Here is a 26,238-nt window from a genome sequence, read left to right as displayed (position 1 = left end):
AGAACTGAGAGCTGAGAGAGGCTGTCATGACCACACCTCACTCCCTCACCTCCCCTGACTTCACTGTCTTTCCTGACCTCCTCACCTCTCGACAGAGAGCGAGAGAGAGAGCCAGGAGTTCATCGCCGAGGCTCAGAACAGCTTCGTCAATCAGCTATCTCTAGCTGTGTGGGGCGGGGTGTGTGTGTGTTTGTGGGGCGGAGTGTGTGTGTGTGTGTGTGTGTGTGTGTGTGTGTGTGTGTGTGTGTGTGTGTGTGTGTGTGTGTGTGTGTGTGTGTGTGTGTGTGTGTGTGTGTGTGTGTGTGTGTGTGTGTGTGTGTGTGTGTGTGTGCGTGCGTGCGTGCGTGCGTGCGTGTATGTGTGTACATCTGATAATACAGGCAACAAACTAGGACAATAAAAACAAAGAAACTTATCAAAGATACATTCTGCAGCATTGTGTAAACGCCCTTCTGTTTCTGATTTTGAATGACAAGTTCAAAACCCATTGAGCCGGGGTGACCCTCGGGACGACCAATCACATTTCAGGCCGGTCCCCCTTGGACACGCCCCCTGACCCAGACCCCGCCCCCTGGTGTAGAGACAGGAAGGTTGACCTTCTGCAGCTGTATGACTGCTCTAGAAATCAGCTCCTGTTTGTACAGAGATGTTTATTCTGCACTGACAGAATTCAGAGCAATTTACAGTGATACTAGTTACGCATTCAGATACATAAATACACAATGTTCTTGAACATTTCTAGGCAGTAAGAAATGTTGTTCCCAAATATGTTTATATCAAGCCAATGATTTGTTGTTATATTTCAGCACGACTTCAAAAGGATGCATTTGATCCAAATTGAGTGAGATAGAATGTACTTGAACAGAGCAGACATGCGCGCCTGACTGTGTACATGATGAGAGACCCATCCATCTTCATTAGGCAAATGAGGAAACATTTTGTACTGGTACTGGCTGAAAACAAGCTACTATTTTGGTCCATGCTAGCGTACAGTAGCTGGGCTAGCGTACTGTAGCTGGGCGCGCTAGCACAATCTAGTTTATGGCTCCGTGCCAGTGTACACTAGCTGGGCTAGCGTACAGAAGCATGTTAACACAGGCTAATGTGTGGGTACTAGAGTACAGTAGCTAAGGCTTGTTAGCCTAAGCTAGCGTACAATAGCTGGGCATGTTAACATAAGCTAGCATACAGTAGCTGGGCATATTAACACAAGCTAGCGTACAGCTGGGCACACTAACACAAGCTACCTTGTGGGTCCGTGTTAGCATACAGTAGCGTGCTAACACAAGCTACTGTGCGGTTCCTTGCTAGCATACAGTAGCGTGCTAACACAAGCTACTGGGTGGGTCCGGTGAAGCGTACAGTAACTGGCCGTGTCGTCTCCTATGAGGCCGTCCAGCTTGTGATGCTCAGTCGGAGTAAAGAGTCGTCATTTATCATGGATCGCTTCTACTAACTAATGAATGACGCTCCACGCGTCTCCGAATCCGCCGGGGTACGTCTGGGAATTAATTCACTTTGTAGATGGAGCAGTGTGTGTGTGTGTGTGTGTGTGTGTGTGTGTGTGTGTGTGTGTGTGTGTGTGTGTGTGTGTGTGTGTGTGTGTGTGTGTGTGTGTGTGTGTGTGTGTGTGTGTGTGTGTGTGTGTGTGTGTGTGTGTGTGTGTGTGTGTGTGTGTGTGTGTGTGTGTGTGTGTGTGTGAATCATTTCCCTGGGGGTAGCTTCTGTCAGGTGACTCTTAGCTACCAAACTAAATATAGTGATGTTCTACTTGTGCCCTTGGACACACACACACAAACACACACATACAAACACAGAGGATGGGGAGATGGAGAGACTTTGTAAATGAATGCCATGGAGGAGAGAAATAAAAGGTGTAACTATGAGCTTCCCGGCTGCGTCGGTTCTCTGAAGACGTGGTCCCCGCGGCGCCACGGCCCCCGTGTCACAGGGAGAAGCGCCTGGAACTCAGCGGCCTCTGAAGACGTTCTCCCAGGCCTTCAAAGCTCCCCTCGGGTGACCCTCAAAAGTTCAGCAGAAGGTCAGACTGGATTTGAAGAATGCTTACTTAGCGAATCGTCGTTTTAAAAGGTTGAACCTCGACACACTTTGGGAGGGAGGGTTGGTTTTTTCCTCTGGGTCGAGGGGGATGGAATTTCATCACATTATTTATTATATTTCAGACAGTCCCCGGTTTGGGCTTTTAATGAGACACACACGTTCATAAGGCTCTGGTCCAAACCAGTTCCAACATTTTGCTGTAAATGTTCCAATTTCCCATTTCTCAGAACGTCCACGAGATCATATGCAGATCCTCGGCCTCTATCAGCGTACGCTGGTACTGCTGCTCTTTCTGCCTCATCGTGTTGCCCCTGAGCATGGCACTGTCCCACGGGTCCAGCCCACACTGGGTGCATTCCTCTACGCAACTCACACATCTGCACAAAAATGTCGCAACAGTACCAATAGAAAGTACACAATGTGTAAAAGGAGTAATGATCACAGAAAGGGCAACGGGGAAAAGCACACACACACACACACACACACACACACACACACACACGGGGAAAAGCACACACACACACACACACACACACACACACACACACACACACACACACACACACACACACACACACACACACACACACACACACACACACACACACACACACACACACACACACACACGGCACCATTTAAGTCTAAGCATTTCTGCATACTGCATTGCACAGCAGCTCTCGCTGACGACGCACCGCACACAGAGACACAGCTGAACAGTGGGGGATGCAGATCGAGTCAGAGATGCACTTCCAGGTAAAACACAAGACAGTCCGCATCTGGAAGCCCTCCAACAGATGGCTGACCGGGACGGCTTGACCCCCTCCTCAGAGCCAGGGCACCCAGTCCATCAGGGCTCAGGGAGGGCTAAGAACAGTAGGGGGGGGCTAACCGTGGTAGGTAGGGTACGGTAGGTATTGGGACAGGGCTGCTGTTTGTATGCGATCAGTTTCCCCAGTTTCTACCACCCGTGAACCTGTAGCACCACACAGGCCCACAGCCTCTTGGACTGTATAGAGACCAACACAAAGGTTGTGCAGTTCTCTCGTGCTGAGATGCTTTTTCAGAGCAAGTACAGCCGTGAATCTCAAAGGTATGACATGCATTTAACGTTGTACTCTGAGTAGTGGATGTACCCCTTCACTATTGTAACAGTGATTCTGAAAGTAGTTTTTACTGGGAATAAAGACGACCCGAGCTTCTACGGCTCCCTCTCTCAACTGTAGTGCCACGAATCCTATGCCCAATGTGTCGGACGCAGTCTGCAGTGATTCAAACACACAGGCATTAACGGGACATCTTTATGGCGCTCTTTAGGATGCTGAATCTCAACACTGGGGTTCACTTAAAGCACCAGTCAGGAGGAGCTGGGGGTATGTGGGGGTTCCAGCCCCCTGCCTTATGCTGGCTTGGTGACTGCTGATTCGCTAGCTTGCAGTAACCTGAAGCACTGGAGGTGTGCATCAGCGGTCTGGCTCTGGGTACACCAGGGAGGCCTGCCTGGCAGCCAGCTCCACCACACCAGCCAACGCTCCCCTTATGCACAGTAAACACAGTGACCAAGAATGCAAACACATTGTCACACAGTCAAACACACACACCCAGAAAACACACACGACCCATACAAACACTCACACTCACCGTACTCCCATGAATCTGTGTGCAGACACATTTAGAGAGCGAGAGAGAGCGAGAGCGAGAGAGAGAGAAAACTTGGTTTGAGAGAGAAAAACCTTTGTTCCAGAGAGAGAAAAACCTTGAAGAGAGAAAAACCTTGGTTCGAGAGAGAAAAACCTTGAAGAGAGAGAAAAACCTAGGTTCGAGACAGAGAGAGCGAGAGAGAGGGAGCCAAGACGATTAATTAGAGTTAACAACCCCAGCTAGCATTAGCTCTGTTGATTCAAAAGCTTTATCTGAGCGCGGCCGCTTTGCCTACTGAGAAGGCTAGCGTGTGTGAGCAGTAGTGGCCAGTCGTGAATAGAGGGAGGCCTGGAAACCGCCTGCGTTCCACAGCGAGATGGAGGAACGCAGAGCTGAGTTCCTTAAGTCGCAGTGTTTACATTTCACTGTCGGCTCCTCTGAGTGTGCTTGTGCGCATGTGGTATGCGACTGTGTGCGTCCCTGTTGGTCTTTGTGTACATTCGTGGGTGTATGGATTTCTGTGTGTATATTTCCGCGCCGCCCTGAGGTCCGTATGTGTATGCGTGTATGTTTTCTCAAGCTGGGTTTCTGTGTGTGATTGGTGCTGAACTTTGTGTAAGCTGTCAGCTACAGCTTCTCCTTATGGATGGAATACTAAAATATACTCTCTTCCCTTCCCTCCTTCCCTCTCCTCCTCCCCCTTCCTCTCAACTGACCTCAAAACCTCTCTATCTTCTACAAAAAAACGTTTTATCTCACACAAACGTCCTCCTGTGGTCCCGAAGTCAGTCCCCCCTCCCCCCCCTCTCAGGTCTCCTCCCTCTCTCATTGCCTCCAGCCCCGGTCACCTCCGGCATGGTGCAGTGGGTCCATCACACCTCCCACTGGGTACTGAGGTGTTGGGAGGGTTCACCTAGAGAACCAGTGATGGGGGGGCTATGTCTTCAATCAAAACGCTCTCGTGCGGACGCAGACAAGATGATCAGGGGGAGTGAGTCAGTCAGTCAGTGAGAGAGGGAGAGAGAGAGAGAGAGAGAGAGGGAACCAAGAGCTTGAGTGAGAGAGACAGAGAGAGAGAGTGAGAGATAAGGGATGCTATCAAAAGAGGAAGGCAGAGGTATAAAAACATCTATCAGCTGGGAGATAATAAGTAGATAAGAGAAAGAAGAAGAGAGGAGGGGAGTTGGAGGAGTTGCTGGGTGGGGGTGAAGAGGGAGATCTCAGTCTTCTCATCCACAGGTCCCCATTCCTCTGCATCTGAACTGGGACCACTGAGTCCAGCGTTAACACCCTGAATTCGAGAGCACTGACCAGTTAATTTGATGTATCAACAGCCATCTCTGTAATTGCCTCCCTCAGCATATTATTAATATTATTACTACTCTCACTTTGGTGCATCATAATCACAACATCAATGAGGACTGTAATGAGGACATGGATTTAGAGCAAACCTGGGGTCGAGAGAGAGAGAGAGAGAGAGAGAGAGAGAGAGAGAGAGAGAGAGAGAGAGAGAGAGAGAGAGAGAGAGAGAGAGAGAGAGAGAATCATTGGGTCGAGAGAGAGAAAGAGCGAGCGAGAGAGAGACAATTAATTAGAGTTAACAACCCCAGCTAGCATTAGCTCTGTTGCGTTAAAAGGTTTAATGGAGCACGGCCGCTATGCTAACTGTGAAGGCTAGCGCTTGTGAGGACGACCAGGAGATACAGTCGGTGTGATTGCTGTTATACCACCTGCAGGAGTGTAGGAATTCAAAGTATAGGCATGTGCATACATTCAGTGTATTCACAATAAAACACAAACAAGGCTTTTCAGCCTCAAATCTCCGGGCTGTCAAGTGTGCGTATGTTTTTTTGTGTACGTGGGCGTATGTGTATAATGTATGTTTGTGTGGTGTGTTTGTGCGTACGTGCATAATGTGTGTGTGTGTGTATGCATAATGTGTGTGTGCATAATGTGTGTGTGTGTGTGTGTGTATGAATAATGTGTGTGTGTGTGTGTGTGTGTGTGTGTGTGTGTGTGTGTGTGTGTGTATAGTCTATGTATGGTGTGTGTGTGTGTGTGTGTGTGTGTATAGTCTATGTATGGTGTGTGTGTGTGTGTGTGTATATGTATGCATGTAATGTATGTAGGTACGTATGTATGCGTGTGTGTGTGTATGTATGTGTGTATGTATGTATGCATGCATGTGTATATGTGTGTGTATAATGTTGCGTGTGTGTCGTGTGTTTGTGTTTATGCGTGCATGTCCATGGAAGCATAATCCGCCGCCCACAGCCGTTCCCTCCATCAATATAAACATAGATCTGTTGGACTGGAAACCAGCGCCGCTCAGCTCGTGGGTTGCATTTAAAGGGAGAGCAGAAAAACAAGCTTTAAGGAAATAAACAAAAACACCTAAAAGAACCCTCAAGAGTAAAGGCTTATGGTGCCACGTCGACGCAACGCAAGGGGGTTTACGGAACAATTACATCCTTGCGGACCCTCCTTGCGTCCACCCCAAGGGCCTGACGTGCGCCTCCCAAAAACCGCAACCTTGCGTCGATGCGACGCAGCAAGCGTCTGCGTTGTCATTGCGTCACGTCGACGTGGAACCATAACTGAGCCTTTAGTGTTGAGTTCTGGCCGTGCGAAGCAGTGTCACTGATGAGCGAGCGGGTGCAAAACGTGGCTAGGCTGCGGTTAGCTTCCATTTGAATGTGTACTTCACTAGCCGCCAGCATAAAAGGCTAGTTAGCATACTTGTATTTCAGTGTTTCCGGAACAACTCTAAAACCACACAATGTTTATAGTACAGCTACGAGATGGATGTACAATGTCATGTGACCTGGCAAACGTGCGCATTAGCACATGACACACACAAACATGTGAAGGCACACATGCTCTGAGTTCTGTCGTACTGCTTGACTAGTGTGACGTAGAGAAGACAGACACACAGTACAGCCTTTTCTCATGTCATGTGTGGATGTACAGAGACTCACCAGCAAAAACATACACACACACAAAGTGGTAACAGAGTAGGTAGGTGGGTCGGGAGAGAGGAGAGGAGAGGAGAGGAGAGGAGAGGAGAGGAGAGGAGAGGAGAGGAGAGGAGAGGAGAGGGAGAAGGATTGGGTTGGCTGGGGTTAGAGAGATGATAGGTAACTGTCTGTGTAGGTGTTTCTTCGACTGACCACAAACATACACACACACACACACACACACACACACACACACACACACACACACACACACACACACACACACACACACACACACACACACACACACACACACACACACACAGTAAGGGATGTTGTTCCAACTAAAATGCCTGATACTGGGACCATGTTTTCCATCCTGGTCTCGCTCCGTGTTTGATTCCAGGACTCCGCACAGAAGCTGCCTTCACACCCAGCCCCCCCCCCCCCCCCTACCCAGCCCGAGCCAGGCATACACATCCCGGTGTGATCTCACCCCGTACAGACAGCCCTCTCATTGCTCTCAGAACCACAACCAGACCCCCCCCCCCCCCCCCCCCCCCAGGCCTCTCCATCCAATAAGCGGGTCCACCTTCGGAAATCTGTTTCCACTTCATCATCCGTTTATGAGAGGGCTTTTCTTTGGGGGAGGAGGGGTTGGCAAGCAAATGGAGACACACACACACGCAGACACACACGCACGCAAACATACAATCCCACACGCAAACACACACAAACACTCTCACTCACACACGCACACTGTCTCTCTCAAACACACACGCGGAAGGATACACACTAACACATGAAAAGATACACACAGACTCAAACACACACGCAAACATACACACACCCACACACGCAAACATACCGCACACACATGAGGATTGGTAGGCTAGAACTCTCATTTTCCAGAAAGCAGATTGTGAACATTAGCGTGTTGACAGAGCCAGTATTGGACTGAGTGAATGTTATAGCGGCTTGGCACCTCACACACTCATGCATACAGATACACTCCGGATCACAGATCACTGTAATCCTGGGCAGCCTGGCGAGTAGATTACCTATCGGTCTGCTCTTTATCCTCATATGGGAGATGAGCTCTAGGATTGAGAGGGAGGGAGAGAGGATACAGAGAAAGAGAAGAGAGAGAATAGAGAGACAGAGAGAGAGAGAGAGAGAGAGAGAAAGAAGGAAAATGAGGAAGAGAGAGGGAGGAGAGGAGAGAGGCAGAGAGAGAACGAGACAATAGAAAGACAGTGAATGAGCAACATCTTAATGAGATGAGAGGTTAAAGACAGGACACAGAAGGGATAACAGGAACAGAATAGAGAAGGAATGGAAGGAGATCAATAGATGGAGAGATATGGAGATAGCGAGCCAGAGACAAAGGGAGAAAGAGAAAGAGAGAGTGAGAAAAAGGAAGGAGACAGAGACAGAGAGAGAAAGCGACAGAAGAGGGAGAGACAGAGAGAGAGAGAGAGAGAGACAGAGTGTCTCCCAAGGCCATCCACCTCGTAGTGGCTCATATGTTAGCCTCCTGCTCCGGCAGGACCCTGGTTGTAAAACTCCCGGGGAGGCGGCGGTGTAAGTCAAGCAGCTCCTGTTCTTATACGATGCTTTTCTAACCAGTGGCCACTCAAAGCGCCTCACAATATTGCCCAACAATCACCCATTCACAGACCGACGGCGGAGTCAGCCATGCAAGGCGACAGCCAGCTCATCGAGAGCAGTCGTCGGGGTGAGGTGTCCTGCTCAGGGGCACCTCGACACCGCTCTAGGAGGAGGCGGGTAATCGAACTATAGCAACCCTCCGGTGACCAGCCAACCCCGCTCCGCCTCCAGAGACACATGCCGCCCGGACCCGCCTGCCCACAGCCGGTTCCACGAACACGACATTGCGGTGTCGTTTTAAAGTACACCGGGGCGGTAAGAGGGAGGGGGAGTGAGAGCAGACAGAGCAGATGGCAGAGCGGGAGAGTAATAGCCTACGCAGCAGTAAAGTCCGGCTCCTTCCAGAACCAGCGGAGCCCGGCGCCGCATTAATCACACCTGGCCTTGCGGCTATGTGTGTTGTAGCGCTACCAATCACCCTGACTGGAGCAGCGTAGGGCCGCCGGCAACCAGGCCAGGGCACTCTGGACCGGAGACCCAGGGACGAGGAGGGGGGAGAGGGTGGAGGGAGAGGGGGAACAGGGTGGGCGTGGAGAGGATGATGAACTGAGAGGAGAGGGGCAGAGGGAGGGAGAGGAGAGGTGAACAGAGGATGGAGGGAGAGAGAGACAGGAAGCGGAGAGGTGGATGGAAAGAGAGAGAAGAATGATTGAAGGAGAGGGGGAAGAGGCTGGTTGGATGGGTGGGGCTACACAGAGGTACAAGGAAAATATTCTATTTTCTGTGTTATTTAATGTGCGTTCATTGTCTCGTTAACCCAGGCAATTTGACAAAGTGGTAATATTGTTAATAATATTCGGAAATGCTGGCAAACTAGACCGTGTGTTTGTGTCTTTATGTGACAGAGTGTGTGTCTGCGTGGAGCCGGTGCAGGTGTGTGTAAGAGTGTTTCCTTGTCCTTGTATACATCTAAGGTGTGTGTGTGTGTGTGTGTGTGTGTGTGTGTGTGTGTGTGTGTGTACTCCCCCCCCCCTCCTCCTAGATGTCTGTATCTCTCCTCTATGCAGGCCTAGTTAAATCCCTGCAGTAAAACAACGGCCACGTCTCACTGCTCGCGTGTCTGATCAATATCTCAAGCTTCCATTACACCGGCCCGCATGGCGGCGGCGGCGGCGGCGGCACAGCGGTCGCTAAACACGCGGCGTATTTATTGAACGGGGAGATTGATGGCCGATCGGCCGGTGAGTCTCGGGCGGTGTGTCCAGGCGGTCGTAACCGCGTCTGGCCGTACGGTTTGATACCTCTCAGCAGGACAACAGAGAACACTGAGGTTCACAGCGTGTGATGCAGCAGACTCTGATCACTCACTTTGGAGGACAGGTGGGTCTGTTACACTGTGTGTGTGTGTGTGTGTGTGTGTGTGTGTGTGTGTGTGTGTGTGTGTGTGTGTGTGTGTGTGTGTGTGTGTGTGTGTGTGTGTGTGTGTGTGTGTGTGTGTGTGTGAGAGAGGTGTCTAAAGTGATGGATGGGGATTCAATGTGACGGTTACCATGAAGAAACCCATATTTACAGTCAGAGCATTGAGCAGACGTTTCGATCCGAAGCGACTGACAATAAGTACTTTTGTCAGAAGAAAGAGAAACAACAATATATCGGTAACCCATTCCCCATATACATCAAAGATAGCTAAGTACTATTTTAAAGTGCAAGGATGTATACCATACAATAAGTGCGTACATAAAGTCCAATATTACAGTAGTGTTTCTGTGTATTCGGTTGCTTTGTGTGTGTTTTGGCGTTAATCTGTGTTTCTTGGCAACCGCCAATACGCACACAGCATCAACTGAACGATGCAGTTGTGCGTATGCGTGCGTGCGTGTATGCGTTTGCATGCGTGTGTGCGTGCATGCGTGCCCTCGGCTGACCGGTGATTACAGCAATGGGCTCTCTAGACGCTCGCAAGGACGGTCGGAGAGGAAACAGACGATGTGGACTTCCTCTGGGAACCTGTGATCTCACTTCCTGTGGACGTCTGCGTCGGCTTTAAATCATCAACGCTTTAATTTACGAGCAAACACATCCAGTACGGGCACATACGTGCGTGCAAAGCTGAATCGGGTGCTGGGGTCGAGAGAACTGCTGCGTCAGACCCCAGAGACACTCGAGAAAATTCATTACATTAGCAACGCTTAAGGTTAGCATAGACGCTTAGGAAGAAGCTAAAGTGTGAGACGCGCACGGGTCTGGCAGACATTAGCTTCCACACTCGCCGTCTCTCATGATTCACAGAGGAATCAATTTGCCTTCTTATTTGTCTACAGGGATACCGGACTGCACACTTGGACAGGACACACACACACGCAGAAACGCACGGACATGCATACACAACTGCACACACTAGTGGTTGAGAGGGGTGTGGAGGGAGAGAGCGAGATAAATTAATCTCAGATGAATTTTGGGGGGGGATGGGAACACATCACACTGGCTAACACACAGTAAACACCCCCGACACACACACACACACACACACAGAGACACACGTTTTCTTCCGCTCCACCTCGGATGCTGAGTATAACGAATGGTGTTCCCCAGGAGAGGTCATTCAAAGTCATCCCCCTCCTCCATCCCCGTCCCTGATGTCTGATTTACTCCGCAGCCCGCCAGCGGAACGGCCGCTATGGAACACGGTCACATCCCAACACCAGGTCTGGGAAGAACATATTTGGCTGTTTTTCCTGTAATAAAATCCATTGAGTCACAAAACAGTGTTTACCAATGGATGATCTCAGGAGTGGCCGACGTGACGATGCAAATGTTTTAATCTTTGTTTTGATAACACGACTGCCCCTGCTTTCCATTGGCTCGGCAGAATGCCTGTAGAACGCAAGAAGGATGGAAGAATGGCAGCAGAGGAAAGCTTTTCAAACCCTAAATGAGTCGTAAAAGGGCTCGTTGGGTACGGCACACATCAGGCCAGCCGCCGAAGTGTAGGAGAATGAATGAGAGCACATGAGAGAAACTAACACTAAGCACACAGAGAATACCAGGAGAGAGACAGAGGGGAGGAGAGGGGGAGTAAACGGGAAAGAGATACTGAGGCATAGCACATGAATATAAAAAGGTGCAGAGATAACAAAAACACACAGACACACATGCAGACGCACAGAGACACACATGCACACCCACACAGACAGACACGCACACACACACACACACACACACACACACACACACACACAGAGGTCAGCTGAAGATCCAGCTCCATATTAAGATTCCGTCACGTCGCTGGTAGCTCTGACAGAAGCAACAACATGAGGTTTTGTAGTTGTTCTGCAGCATAGTTCTGACCTGCTGACTTTACACAGATGCACATTCGCTGCAAAGGTCATTGTTTTATTTGCCCGTACTGCAGCCGGTGTTGTTCTGTATAGTCTGTTGTTTGCTTTGTCACCTGTGAATAAAGTGGTGGTAAAAAGGGGATTTCAGAGCAAGATAAGACTCTCTTCACAGGAATACCGACCGAGAGGCCACGTTAGCTCCATGCCTTCACAGGAATACCAATCCAGCGGCCATGTTAGCTCTATGCCTTCTGTGTTTTTACAGGAATACCGACACAGCGGCCATGTTAGCTCAATGTCATCTAATGTAGACGTGAGCCAAGGTGAATCTTATAATATCCTTAACCAGCCGGGTGGTTTCCAAAGTCAAGCTTCATTCATACCCCTGTGTGGAATAGCTGCCGTGGCAACAACGCGAGTCTCCACGCTCTCGGTGACGATCAGAAGGTAAGAGGACCGTCAGGACGCGACCCATCAACACAACACCCATCAACACAACACCGATGGAGCGAGAGCCACGCTCGATGCAGAAGTATAATCCCACATTTGTATTCACACCTTCTATGGGGGGCACTGGGGGGGGGGAGTTGGTTATTAATCGACGGATCTGCCTATTGAGTTGAAGAAAATTGAGAGTAAGAAATGTGTTAAGCCTTTCCTGTTCATTGTCTCAGATCCCAGACGGCATTATTCCACGACCAGTCACCCACTGCTCCAGAATGCACTTTATTCCAGTAAAAGAAATAGGCTTCGGAAAAAAACTATGTTGAGCTAAAATCAATAGTTAGAAACACTGGAACCTGACGTGGACAGAGTGGACCTCCTTAAACAAGAAGCTAGCCAGAGTGGTCGTGTGTGTGTGTGTGTGTGTGTGTGTGTGTGTGTGTGTGTGTGTGTGTCGCAGTTCAGCCCCTCAAATGAATCTGGAGGACGTCATCATGTCAGGACCACAGTTAACACAAGCGTGCTAAAAAGGCAGGACTCGTCTCCGGTCCAAATGTCTCCCTCATAACTCATGACTCTGTAGAATCAGAGCATTTCTCAATACATCAGAGCGAGAGAGAGCGAGGGGGGCGAGAGACACTGAAGCAGTGCAGCCTGCCAGCCCCGTCAGAGTGAGTCAGAAGGGGTCTTTGCAGAAGAGGATCTGCTGATCTGTGAGTAATTAGACGGAGCGTCGGTTTGAGGGCTGGCCGTCCCGGTTGCGGGGGGAGTGTGTCTCACGCACGGCTGCGCTGCGCTCAGTCAATATGTGCTTCTGACTTCAGAGAGCACAAAAGAAGACGTTTGTTGTCTTACTTTCAATCCATAATCCCCGAGACGTTTGACACTGTGTGTGTGTGTGTGTGTGTGTGTGTGTGTGTGTGTGTGTGTGTGTGTGTGTGTGTGTGTGTGTGTGTGTGTGTGTGTGTGCCGTTGCTTGATTACACTCCTCATCAATATTCAGCCCCTCCAGAGACGGAGCGCGCTACACAGTGGACACACTGGGCAGCCAGCCGGAGACAGAGACAGACGGGGACATCAAGTCTTAATTCCCCCTGTCGTCCGATGTCACGGGGGGAGGCCTTTTGACGCGTCACAAGACGGCAGAGTGACGACTTTTGCTCCTTAACCAACGGTGATGAACGAGCCACACTCGTGACTTAATAGTTCTGAGAGCTTCTGTCCCGCACCGGGTCCCATGGTGAGGTAATCTAGGGTGAACGTGGAGAACGCCCCCTCTGCAGCTGGGTTAGAAAAACAGTCTCAAACACTCAAACACTCTCCTAGACTCCTGTTCTCACGCACTGAGACGGGGAGAACGTCTCAACTGTCCCATCACAACCCCACAACCCTCTTACGCACTGATTGTACGCACTTATTGCAAGTTGTATGTCCTGGCTCTTAATGTAAAAATAGTACTTAGCTCGCTGTAGCATCTTATCCTAGCTATCTGTGTTGTATACAGGGAATGGGTTCACCTAGCTATTGTTAGTGCTTGGCACTTGGTTCTATGAACATCCTTACTGTACCGACAGCGATATATTGTTGTTTCTCTTTCTTCTGACAAAAGAACATATTGTAAATCGCTTCAAATTATAGCGTCTGCTGATTGCCCTGGTTTTTAATGTCAATTTGTGTCTCCTAATGCTTGTGCATCAGGGCCAATCAAAGGTCAACGTTCCTGAGGAGGACGTATCAGGGCCAATCCCAGGTCAACGGTGTTCATGAGGAGGAAGTATCAGGGCCAATCACAGGTCAAAGCCGTTCCTGTTGGCAGACGGCTGGAGGGAGGAGTCATGGGGAGGTGAATTCGAGGCATGGATAACGCTGCGTGCGTTTGTGTACTGATCTCTTCCTGGTTCAGACACCAGTGAAAGCCCGGCTGTGTATGTCCGTGTTAATGCCCGCTGGACCCCTTTGTTGCGCTAACAAGCATTCCTCTCAACAGGCTTTCTAAACCCAACATTTACGGCCCGTTTTCCTGGGTATCCGGACCCAAACTAGTGGTTGACTCGTCAGTCAGGGGTTAACCACTGGTAAGTGACCTGATGGCTATGAGAGCGGGCTAGGAGCCGACTAACTCGTTTGGTGGCCAGCTCCACTGTTTTCAGAAGGGCTCAGGTGAAGTGAGAGCCGACCTCAGACAGACAGACAGACAGACAGACAAACACACCCATCAGGGAGACACACAGGGAGGGAGGAGGAGGGGTGGGGGGGGTGATGTCACCTTTGGCTCACACACTGAGGAAGTTGATCAAACAGTCAAATCCAAACCATAACAACTGCTGCTTTTTCTAAACCAGGGCTGGAAGAGATAATAGAATAATATGAAACTGAGGAAACCAAATTGTGTTTGGAAGTAAACAGACTGATCACACGATGACCCAATTCCAAAAAAAGAGTAGCTCTCGAAAGATATAAAGAGTAAAGTTTAAAATATATACATTTTATTTTAAGTGGCATTTTTTATTCAGCTCCACTCTGTTTCAAACGAGTGTAATTACTTAAACTGACACCTGGATATGCTAAACCTGTGTGTTAGCATATGAAGCATCCCCCACATATCCCCATCAACAAAACTGCAACATGTTGAAGCTTATCGCAGTTAAGAATAGATTCACCCAGCGCACTTCTGGGCCAATATCACTAGTGCTGTTCTAGAAATAAGATTTTGTTGTGACATATATTTTGTACGCTTGTCGCTTTCCATAATTTGGTCACTGGTCGGTCTACTTCAAAATGAGTTTTTTGTTCACGAATGGTTTATAATACTGTAAGTTCTCTAGAATTATTTCCACAGAAAGTCACTCATTTAAGTTTTTGAATCGGTGACAACACTCATCACAGAGCCAATCAGAGGAGAGGGTAGTTAATGACTCATTACTCACAAAGTATCCTAGATCTGTCAGCTTTCCTTTATTCAGTCAGTGAGTGTGAGAGTGTGCGCGCGTGTGCGTGTGCGTGCGTGCGTGCGTGCGTGCGTGCGCGTGTGTGTGTGTGTGTTCTGAACAAATGAAGACCCAAGGCAAAGGGATTACAATATCTTGTGAATATTTTATCCACGAAAATGCATGCAATGTTGTTTAAATATCTAGGGAGGAAAGTTTCTTCCTTCAATAGATAATGGTGATGTATTACCAGAACATTACTATTTTAAGTTTGGGTTTGATGTTTTGAACAACACACACGAGGGGATTAAGTTTGTTAGCAAACAGCAGCTGTGTGTGTGTGTGTGTGTGTGTGTGTGTGTATGTGTGTGTCTGTGTCTGTGTGTGTGTGTGTGTGCGCGCGCTCAGCCCTTCAAATGAATCCGGCTGACATCATCGTCATGTCAGCATCACAGTAAACACAAGTGATAAACGACTCCGTCCTCCTGTCTCCACACAGCTTGACACAATCAGCCATTCCTCATTAAACTCCTTCTCCAGCTCCTTCTCCAGCTCCTTCCCAGGTTCTCATACGAGGTCCCGACCAGAACATCGACCGGTGTCGCGCTCTCTTAGTCAGCTTCAACAGGTTCATGAGTCATAAATAACGGACGTGAACCAAGTCATATGTTGCATAATGGCCCGTCTGCCACTTTGGTGTCGCCGCCCAGACACTGCAGACGTGATGTGTGATGTGTTCAATAATTAAGAACTTCATTAAACATTGACACGCTTTAAACACGGGCGTCCCATTTAAGACGGGGAACGGAGAGCGGCCGGCTCGAGTCCTTCCACACTGCGGTGTGGAAGGACTCGAGTCCACAGTGTCTTGAGAAGGGAACAATATATCATTACAGTGGCCCCACCCAGACAATGACCCACTTTAGTGTTGGAGTCTCCAACCCAAAACACAGCAATCACAACTGACAAACACGCGCAGACACACTGCTGGACGTGTCATTTTCTAACCCCCCCCCCCCCTCCCCCTCTGTCAAGCTACTAGTTAGCACACTAACAGGAGGGCGGCATCATTCGTGTCCCGTTGCATGCAGCTTGTTAGTTAGCATACGTTAACACACGATCAGCAGGGCAGCCTCATAGGCATCCTGATGTTAGCTAGCAAACGTTAGCTCATATACGTTAGCTCATATGCTCCCTTGCTATGGACTGCACGACAGCACACCACTTCAAATGCATGGGCAACTGGTGTGTGTGCTGTGATGAGACACATGGCTCTAGGTTCTAGGTTCTAGGCTGAGTGGGTCATCTGAAACTGGAGGGTTGCCGGTTCACTAATTTGCACATGCCGGCTAGACTGACATGGCCTAGACTATACAAGCCCAGGGCCAGAGCATGCGTGGACAGCGGCCTGCGTGTGACGGTTTGTGGGGGTAACCGGGACTCATAGATCATGTGACGCCCCGTGGCCATGGCAACTAGCATATGTTTCACTGGAGGTGTGTCTCTGTTTCTTTTTGTTCATTGATTTCCCTATAAATAAAGCTGCGGAGCCAGTTGAATGTCTGCCCCCATGTGCTCCTCTGGTGCCAGGGGATAAGGCCGGCTGGCGGGCCGGGGTTATTGATCGATAGCCTTTGGTGTTGTTTTCCTTCTCCCCATAAATCAGGTTTCAGGAAGGACGTCTACAGCGCGTCTAAATTGATTTCGCCAGCCTCCACCCACACCACCACCTCCACCCAGGCTCCCGACGCTCCACCCTCACCCCCACCACAATGGTAAAATGGACTGCATTAATACAGCGCTTTTCTAACCAGTTGCCGCTCAATGCGCTTTACAATGTTACCATTCAACCATTAATGCACACATTCACGGCGGTGTCAGCCATGCAAGGCGACAGACAGCCAGCTCGTCGGGGTCAGTCAGGGTGAGGCGTCTTGCTCAGGGACACCTCGACACTGAGCTAGGAGGAGCCGGGGATCGAACTAGCAACCTTCCGATTACCAGCCAGCCTGCTCCACCTACTGAGCAACAGGCCAGCCCCCACCTGGCTCCAAATGTCAGGCCATGTTTCAAGATTTACCCAAAAAGCGATTCTGATTCTGTTCATTTAATTGAACATACTTCTCTAAATTGTGAAATACATCACGCTGTTAGGAATTGGGTAAGGCTGTCCGACAACAGACAAGAATTTGTTTAAAATTGTAAATTGCCGGTTGTCAAAAAGGGACGTTGGACAAATTGACAAGAATCCTAGCGACAAACACTTAACACCAGCAGTTAGCGACACGCAAATAACAGTCAAACGTCTGAACTCAAATCTCGTCTGAACCCATCCTACAAAAGCCACAGAACCGGATCGTCAGCCAGCGCGGCAGGACGCTTGTCATCAACGCGTGTTTCGACAGAACCATCCCACAAGAAACGTCTGAGAGCATCCTCTATCACAGTGATGTCAAGGAGTGTTTGTGGGTGTGCGCGCGTATGTGTGTGTGTGTGTGTGTGTGTGTGTCTGTGTACGTGCATCAGCTGGGTCTGAGTAGGACCCAGCCAGAGCAGCGTGAATTAGAACTGCTGAGCCACAATAACACAAGCCAAGTGGTTGATGAATGGGGGGGCGCCAGTGTGTGTGTCTGTGCGCGCGCGCGCGTGCGTGTGCGTGTGTGTGTGTTGGGGGGGAGGAGGCGGGGCCAAGTGTGTGTCGGCCAGGATTGCCGTCTCAGGGATCTGATGCGTTAGCGGGATCAGGTTGTGGCCTCTGGGAGCCGGCCAGCCCACTGATGAGGAAGATGATGAGGATGATGTCACGGGACTCAACAAGGGGAGCACGCAGAGAGCCAGCCACAAGACAGGGGGAGGAGGAGGAGGAGAGGAGGAAGAGGGAGGGGGGGAGAGAAGCGATGGAGAGGAAGGGGGAGAGGAGGGGGGAAAGGAGGTGGGAGGGAGTGGTGGAGAGGAGAGACAGAGGAGTGGGGGAGAGGAGAGATTGAGGGGAGAGGAGAGAGGAGGAAGAGGAGGGGGAGGGGAGGGGGAGAAGGGAGACGAAGGGGAGGAGAGGAGAAGGATCAGACAAGAAAAACAGAAGAGAATAAAAACAAGCACTGAAACCGGAGGCGATGGGAGGGGAGAGAAAAGGAGAGAAGTCGGGGTTCAGGTTCAGTCAGGCGGAGACTTAAGTGTCAGCAGAGCAGGACCTTCTGTTGAGGATCACTGCACTCGCACGCACACACACACACACACTCTGCAGTCGACACACACACACACACACACTCTGCAGTCGACACACACACACACACACACACACACACACACACACACACACACACACACACACACACACACACACACACACACACACACACACACACACACACACACACACACACACACACACACACACACACACACACACACAGGTTTCTTTCAGCCGTCAACTCCAATCACACACGCTCATAACTTGAATAACAACCCTATAGCTCATCACAACTTGTGAATAACATCCCTCAAATGCTCATCACCACAAGTGAATAACATCAAAACATGTGAATAGAATCACAACATGTGGATAACATCCCTGTAGCTCATCACAACATGTGAATCACATCGCTGTTACTCGTCAGTCGTCACAATGTGTGAATAACATGTTCATAACATCCCTGTAGCTCATCACAACATGTGATTCACATCGGGGTGGGGGGGGGGGGGATCTCAAATCTAAAACCTGATCTGTGACTAGGGCCAGGCGAGTCCCCGTGCCATGTTCCGAGCAACAAGACAGCTGAGGAGATGCTAAGCTAACCAGGCTCCGGACAGCCTCTTTAAAAACGGCTACATAACAATGTGATTACTCCAGTAACCAATGTAGGACAAGAGACAAACGAACACGATGCTACCACTCATCAACAGCCCAAACTAGCTCCCCCCCCGTCCGCTCCTCCCTAGCTCCGGGCCCCGGAGATGAACCGTCACACTCAGCTACTTTCTATTAAAACGCACTCCAGGGGCCCGCCTCATACACGAGCTGGGAAAATCTCGCAGTCTGCAACATCTACTCCGCATCGCGAAAATATTGACCAGTTATTTTTCCGGTGCAATCCGAGTCAATGTTTGCAGGCAGTTTTTTTTTTTTTTTTAAACTAGGTGTCTTCGAAAAGATGCCGAGTGTGATGTTTCCCTCCGAGCTCTCGATGACATCACTCCCTGCCAAGCTCGTTTCGGGATGGTTGTCTGGACCGGTGAGGTCAGACAAACAAGGACGCGGTCCGATGTTGACCTTGAAGGGCATGACGCTGTAGTACTGCCTCAACCGGCACGAGGACAGGGTTTAATATCGTCTAGAGTGTAATTACCTCCTCATGCAACACACACACAGACCTCCATTCAGCTGCGAGTGTGGGGCTCACTAGAAGGGCCGGTTCCTCATGGAGAAGGGCAGGTCATCTGCGGTCAAAGGGTGAAAGCGTTGAGCACGTTTCACAGTGAAAATGTTCGAATCTCTTTCAACGCAAGGAACAAGAACACTCTGAACTGGGTGCAGAGCCCCAGCGTAGAGGCAGCAATGGCAAATCGACTGCATCTATACAGTGCTTTTCTAACCAGTGGCAACTCAAAACGCTTTACAACATTGCCCAAGATTCATCCGTTCATCATGCACACATTCACACACCGACGGCGGTGTCAACCATGCAAGGCGAGAGCCAGCTCGGCTGGAGCAGTCAGGGGTGAGGTGTCTTGCTCAAGGACCCTTCTACACTCAGCTAGGAGGAGCAGGGGATCGAACTAGCAACTGAGCCACATGCCGCCGCAGCTGCACCAAAACGCCTTGAAACAGGGCGGGGGGGGGGGGGGTGGGGGGAGTCCACATATCAAGTGTGAAGTAGGGTCTCTGAGGTCAAAGGTCGTGAACCCCTCTCCGACCCAGAGGAGGCTGCAGAGAAGGGCAGGGCGGGCCGAACGCTCTCCCCAACTGAGGAAGAGGGCCCTGCCTGTGCAGAGCGGAGCTGCGGCTGACCAGCGAGGTATTTGGGAGGAATGCAAAAGGCTGCGAGGAGATTGTGCAGAATGCTGGCCTCCCCACATTCTCCTGCACACAAGACAGCGGTTGTTGCTGGAGTCCAACGCGGCTCATTGTGGTCAAGAGAAGCCGTTACGCAACGACCGGATGAGACATCGCTGGCTTTTTTGCTTTTTGGACAACACGCAGTCCCGATCATTAGTGCGGTTTATGTCCGTGTCTGACAAAGATACGATCGCTCTACAGCAGCATTAGGAGGCGTATGTGGATGGCTGTGATCTGGAATACCTTTCCATAAATACAGGAGGCGTGCATCTGTTGCATGTGCATGACTACCAGATCATATCAATGATGCAAAGATAGGCCCCTCGTGCATTGGTGACACTGATTGATTTAAGGTCGCCGTGCAGCTGCGAAGAGACGGAATCTACTTGCCAACATTGCAGTTCCTCAACTTGGGGAAAACGTAGTGTGTTGCTTTTATCGGCGGAGCTATATGACTGTGTGTGCGCGTGTTTGTGCACAGTGGTGCATGGAGCAGTGGTTCGAGGCTATTTATAGCACGGCTATATTAGCCCTCCATATGTGTCAGTCTCTAGTCTTAAAATGGCCACTGATAAAAAACCAACAAAGTGGAGAAGCTAGCAAAATAAATCACCTAAAAGGCGATATTATGTTATTTCAAGTCTGTGCGTTAGTGTGAGTTTGTGGTGAAGATGTTTGTGAGTGAGTGTTTGTGAGTGAGTGTGTGCTGCAGGGCATTTTTTGTAGTCACACAGGTCCACAAAATTTAAACGTACACAAGAAGCTGGCGCCGATAAATCTACAGAAGCTCTGTCACACACAGAGTCTCTCTCTCTCTCTCTCTCACACACGCACGTTAACAAGTAGAGCCTGTTCGGCGCAGGTTGAGTCACAGTCTAAACTAATGTCCTCCTGGCAGCCAACCTCCCTCCCTCCCTACCCTGAGAGAGAGAGAGAGAGAGAGAGAGAGAGAGAGAGAGAGAGAGAGAGAGAGAGAGAGAGAGAGAGAGAGAGAGAGAGAGAGAGAGAGAGAGAGAGAGAGAGAGAGAGAGAGAGAGAGAGAGAGAGACCAGAGTGAGTGCAGAGAGGAGTTGAGGCTGGGCATGGCTTTCCTTTAGTGGCAGCAGCACACAGGTGTAGTGTGTGTCCGGGAAGGGCTAGGTCTGTGCGTGTGTGTGGGCGCAAGTGCATGTCTATCTGTGCACGTGTGCCACATGATTTGTGTGACAAGGGGAAATCACTGGGCTCGATCCAAACAAAGCGAGCTCTCTGAGGCAGAGACAGAGACAGAGACCAAGTGACAGAGACCCCCCCCCCACCCCCATCTCATTAAGATTCACTCACTTGATGAAGCAGCGCGCGCCCTCGAACGTGTATCCTTCCTCCCATCCCGTCGGTAGATCTGCGAGAGGCAGGGGGGAGAAGGGAGGGAGGGAGGGGGAGACAAAATGTGCGCTGTGAGAAAAAGGAAGAAAAAAACGCCAACGAGAAGCAAAAACATAAGCAGCTGTTGACCGATGCGACGCTGATAGCTGCGGACACACACACACACACACACACACACACACACACACACACACACACACACACACACACACACACAGTGTGTCTTTATCCGTAGTAGGATGATGTGTGTTTCCCACATTATGAACGGGACTCAATCCTCTCTCCATCTAAACGGGCTGGAACCCTTTTTTGCATGCAGAGATGGTGCGAGCTGATTGCGTTACACCCGCGTATCTCGCTCTGCTATCGTTGTGTTGTGTGTGTTTTTACGATTCGCCTTTGCAGAATATCGGTCCTGCACGGAGAAGGGACCCCAAAGGCGCCATTGGGGGGCTCAATAACACAAAAAGCTATTTTTTTCCCAATCAAACGATGCGACCAGACAACGCATCTCGAGCTGTCACAACATCAGCGTGGGCGGCGACCCATTGAGAAGACGCCGAGGAGAACCGTGTCAGATGTCACCGCGGGCGGGTCATGCGCGGTGAGGCCGGCTACACCTAGCCCGCTACGTGACGGAACTTTTAAAAGTGTGTCGCAAAGTGACCGCGATCTATCGATCAGAGGAGCACCGCGCGCGCTGCGCGCGGGACTCCTCTGATCGATGGCTCTGCGAACGCAGGCTCTTCTGATCGCTATCTTTGCGCGCGCGGTCCTCTGATCGGCTCGGGCTCCTCACCGCACGCTGATCGGCCTGAGCTCCTATGATCGATGGATCACACGCTCACTTTGCGACCGCGAGCTACCGCTCCAAATGAGCCCGCGCGCTGCGCGCGGCAGAGGAGGCTGTTGCTGCTGCAGAGCGCCAACATTGTTTCGTCTTCTCGCGTTTCGGAGTGCAAAGTCTCCCGTTCCCCGCCGGTTCGTCAGGAAAACGACCCCAGGAGGAGGCGTGTGTGACCGCGGGGGTTCTGGGCTCCACCGCGGTGGTTACCTGGCGTGTTCCGGTGGCCGGTGATGACGGCCTCTCCGGTAACGGGATGCAGCCAGGTTGTACTTTTGGCTTCTTCGCTGTTGGTAAAGAAACGGAGGGGGAGGAAGAAGGTGAACCAAAATGGAGGGGGGAAAAATGATCGAAAGAAGAGCCAATACACATCCATGCGCTGCTATCCGATAGATATTTACTTGATGAAGAATATCCGTCCGTCCCGAGTCACTCCGTAACTCCACGAAGACGGCAGGCGGGCGAGCCAGTCGGGGTGCGGGTCCGCCGCCATATCTAACCGACGCTGCTGCTCGCGCTGCTGCTACTACACAGCGGCGCGGTGACTGGGGCGCGCGGTTCCGTGGCGACTGTGGCGCGCGCGCGGAAACCCTGGCGGGATTGAGACTTTACCAATCCGTCTTCCCGAGAGGGGGGCTCGCTTTTCCGGTTTGCTCGCCGTTTTGCCAAACTGGCAGTAAGGTTGTGTGTTTTGTGTGTGTGTTTAGACATGTTGTGGTGGAACCGTTTAATCCATCTATCCAAAAGATCGGTGAAATTTTGAACCTTTTATTTGAGTACAATTGTATATTTACATTTTAGGGACGGCCGTTCCTATAACGATTTCAGCGCATTTTACACCATTTAAAAGTCAACTCAAATAAAACATTAAAAATGTCACAGATTTTTTCCATTCAAAGCCTGCCATTCGCTTCTTCTACTAAAGCAAATGTAGTAAATGCTGAATTATATTCTATTAAAATATATAAAATCTTAAAAAAATATCCGTAATTACTGTGTGTGTGTGTGTATGTGTGTGTGTGTGTGTGTGTGTGTGTGTGTGTGTGTGTGTGTCCGTTCGTGCGTGTTTGCGTTCGTTTGTGTGTGTCCGTGCGTGTACGCGCGCGTGTGTTTCGGCCGCCATCTGGTGTCTGTGATCTTATCGCGTCCGTCTCGAGGCTCCGAGCGGCTCACAGTTAAGAAGGCTCAGACCAAGACCCAAGCAAAACACCGCACCGCAACACGCAGGATGACCTCATACACGCGACAAACACGAGCTAAAGTTTCCAACAACAGGAGAGACCAGACCACACGCTCTCACATACACACACGCATGGATGCACGCACACAACATGGAAGCACACACACGCCAGGTCAGAGGTAAGATGGGGGTGGCTTAAGTCCTGCATAATTCTAGAGCCTGCTCCACACCCGACGACCACACGCACACAAACACACGGGCACACGGGCACACGCATACACATTCTGACAAAAGTTCATAAGAGGGATTAGCATCTTACACACTGGCGGTGATGAAAGCAATTAAACATGCATTGAATTCATTTGATTGAGCTGTTTCCAAGGCTCCGTAGTACCCATAGATTAGAGTACATTCCCCACATTTACATTATAGCCTCTTAATTACAGAGATATGATCATTTAACTGCATTGTTAAGTTATTACATATTTAAGAAAATTTAAACAGCAGGCCCCGACGAAACTCTGCTTTAAACAGAAGTAGAAACCACACACATCCATCATAATACGTTCATTGTGTGTGAGTGTCTGTGTGTGTGTGTGTGTGTGTGTCTGTGTGTGTGTGTGTGTGTGTCAATGTGTGTATATGTCTGTGTGTGTGTGTGCGCGTGTGTTTGCATCGATTGTGTGTATGTTTCTGTGTGTGTGTGTGCGTGCGTGTGCCGGTCTGTCGGGACCCCCCAGGAGGCCCCCCATGATGACCCCGGTCTAATGACTAAGCCCCTGTCTCCAGGACGGGCTGTTAGCCGATTAGCCGCCTGTGTGCAGCCACAGCAGAGCTGCCCTCGGTCGGCCAGAAGGCTGGATGAGCACGGGTGCTAACAGATGCTAACCGACGCTCACATTAACGTGCACACTAATCGCTCCCGTCCTTAATTGGAAAATCTCCCATCAACACACCTGATGCAGAGCAGTGGTTTTCAGACCCTGGCTCGGACCAGTCCCTTTGAGATGAACAATGTGTGATATTACTTTGCTGATGCATTGGTTATCAATAACAGCATTACTGAGCTGCAACAAGCCACATCGGAAATGGATGTAAAAGGATATGAATTATGTTTTTAAGAGATATACTTTAACATAAGTCTTCTGCATGTATTTTCCTGTCTTTTGGCAGAGCTATTGAAGAAGTGGGCCCCCTCTCTCGCTTTAACAAAATCCCCCTATGAACATTAGACAAGTAGACAACTTTAAACAACTTTACGTTTGTAATTTTTAAAGATGAAAGAAATGAGGGGAATCAAATATTCATGTGTTGACGATGTCACTAAACAGCGCGCGATCTTCGACGATCAGAGGAAGGGGGTGAGGACATGTCCGGCGTATGTTCAGAACCCTCCCACATCAGTGGCGTCCGTTATGGATGCCCAACGCAGGATCAACGGGTAAGATGACTTTGCTCCATGGCAGGTCAGACGTGTCCCGTTTGATTTGCCGCTCGCACACTGCAGGGAAATTAATCGCTTGCTCTCGTCACTCGCTGGCAGACAAGCACACAAGCTCACTGGGCCCTGCATGCATAATGGAGCAGGATTCTGCCCTTTAACACCGACCCCAGGGCCTCTAACCACACCCTTGGGAGGGTTGTATCTATATATACAAACAGCAGGACCTCGGGTGACACCGTGCACAATGTCGGGCTAATGCACGCTGTCAGAATAGGTGAGGGTTGAGGCGGCGGCGCCTCGGACAATGAGGCCAACCTTGACGACTGTTGTGCAAATAAATCGTTTTAAATCAAAGCCCAGGCTGGTGGCTGATTTTGGGATGCGATGTTGTTTGTACGGCAGCAGACATGTTTGTCCCTTCTCAAAGGATACAATTTAAATCAATAGATTCAGGCTAAAGGGAAGTCTGGGGCCCCCTGCTTGAGCTGCTCCCCCCGCGACCCGACCCCGGATGACGATGAGATGAGATTCAGGCTATTGATGAGGGCTGTATCTATATATATATACAAACAGCAGGACCTCGAGTGACACCGTGCACCATGTAAGGTTATCACACGCCGTCAGAGTAGGTGTGAGGTGAGGTGGCGCTATCTCAGGACAAAAGAGCAACACTTTTACAACTATTGTGCAAACATTTTTTTAATGAAATGGTCTGGCCCAAAGCCCGGGCTGGTGTCTGATTAAGAGATGTGATATTGTTCTTACCGCAGAGGACAAGTTGGTCACTTCTCAACGGATAGATTTAAATCGCTATGGACCTGCCTACTGAGTCTGCAGCCCGCCGGCCAGCTGGCCCCAGGGGAGGCCCTTGACCTCTCCTGACCATAATGAGTCTGGTTTGGAGGCTTAGGGACTCAGCCAACTCTTTGTTATTGAATCATTCATTAACATATCTGTTTACACATCCGTACCATGTGCTATGTTCCGGCCAATCACGTCCATTTATCCAATAGGGGGCGGGCGGGTTTGATATGTCGACTGAGCAGGCCGCGGAGACATTTTCATAAACAAACAAGATGGCTGATGTGCCGCACCGTTTGCATGGCTCTGATTGGTCGGAGGTCTTTCCAGATGCCTCCAGAGGCATGCTGGTCTGTGCCTGTTGGAGATGGAGAGAGGTTCCAGGCTAAAAACGCATTCTGAATTGGTGTGACGATGTCAGGCTAATGTTTGTCCCACTCCCAGCACATTATGTTGTTCAAGGACATCAAACAGTATGAAGACATTATTCATGGAGGGCCTTATGTAACCAAGCTTATTATTCCTAAATACACCTTGTCGGCTCTAAGGGTCGGAGCTTTGTCCTGGGA

General features: G+C 50.0%; 1 protein-coding gene across 1 annotated transcript in view; it reads right to left on the bottom strand.

The window, feature by feature from the left end:
- Positions 1-22,801, bottom strand: part of LOC132455051 (pleckstrin homology domain-containing family A member 5-like) — a 67,720-nt gene extending 44,919 nt beyond the window's left edge. Inside the window, exons 1-3 of the mRNA XM_060048760.1 lie at positions 22,646-22,801; positions 22,455-22,531; positions 21,359-21,416 (exon numbers count right to left, since the gene is read on the bottom strand). Of these exons, the coding sequence (XP_059904743.1) occupies positions 21,359-21,416; positions 22,455-22,531; positions 22,646-22,737 (227 nt within the window). The 5' untranslated portion in view covers positions 22,738-22,801. The remainder of the gene's footprint in view (positions 1-21,358; positions 21,417-22,454; positions 22,532-22,645) is intronic.
- Positions 22,802-26,238: the final 3,437 nt, after the last annotated feature.

Source organism: Gadus macrocephalus, chromosome 4 (genome assembly GCF_031168955.1).
Source record: "Gadus macrocephalus chromosome 4, ASM3116895v1".
NCBI lineage: Eukaryota > Metazoa > Chordata > Actinopteri > Gadiformes > Gadidae > Gadus > Gadus macrocephalus.
This window is presented reverse-complemented; position numbering and strand designations above follow the sequence as displayed.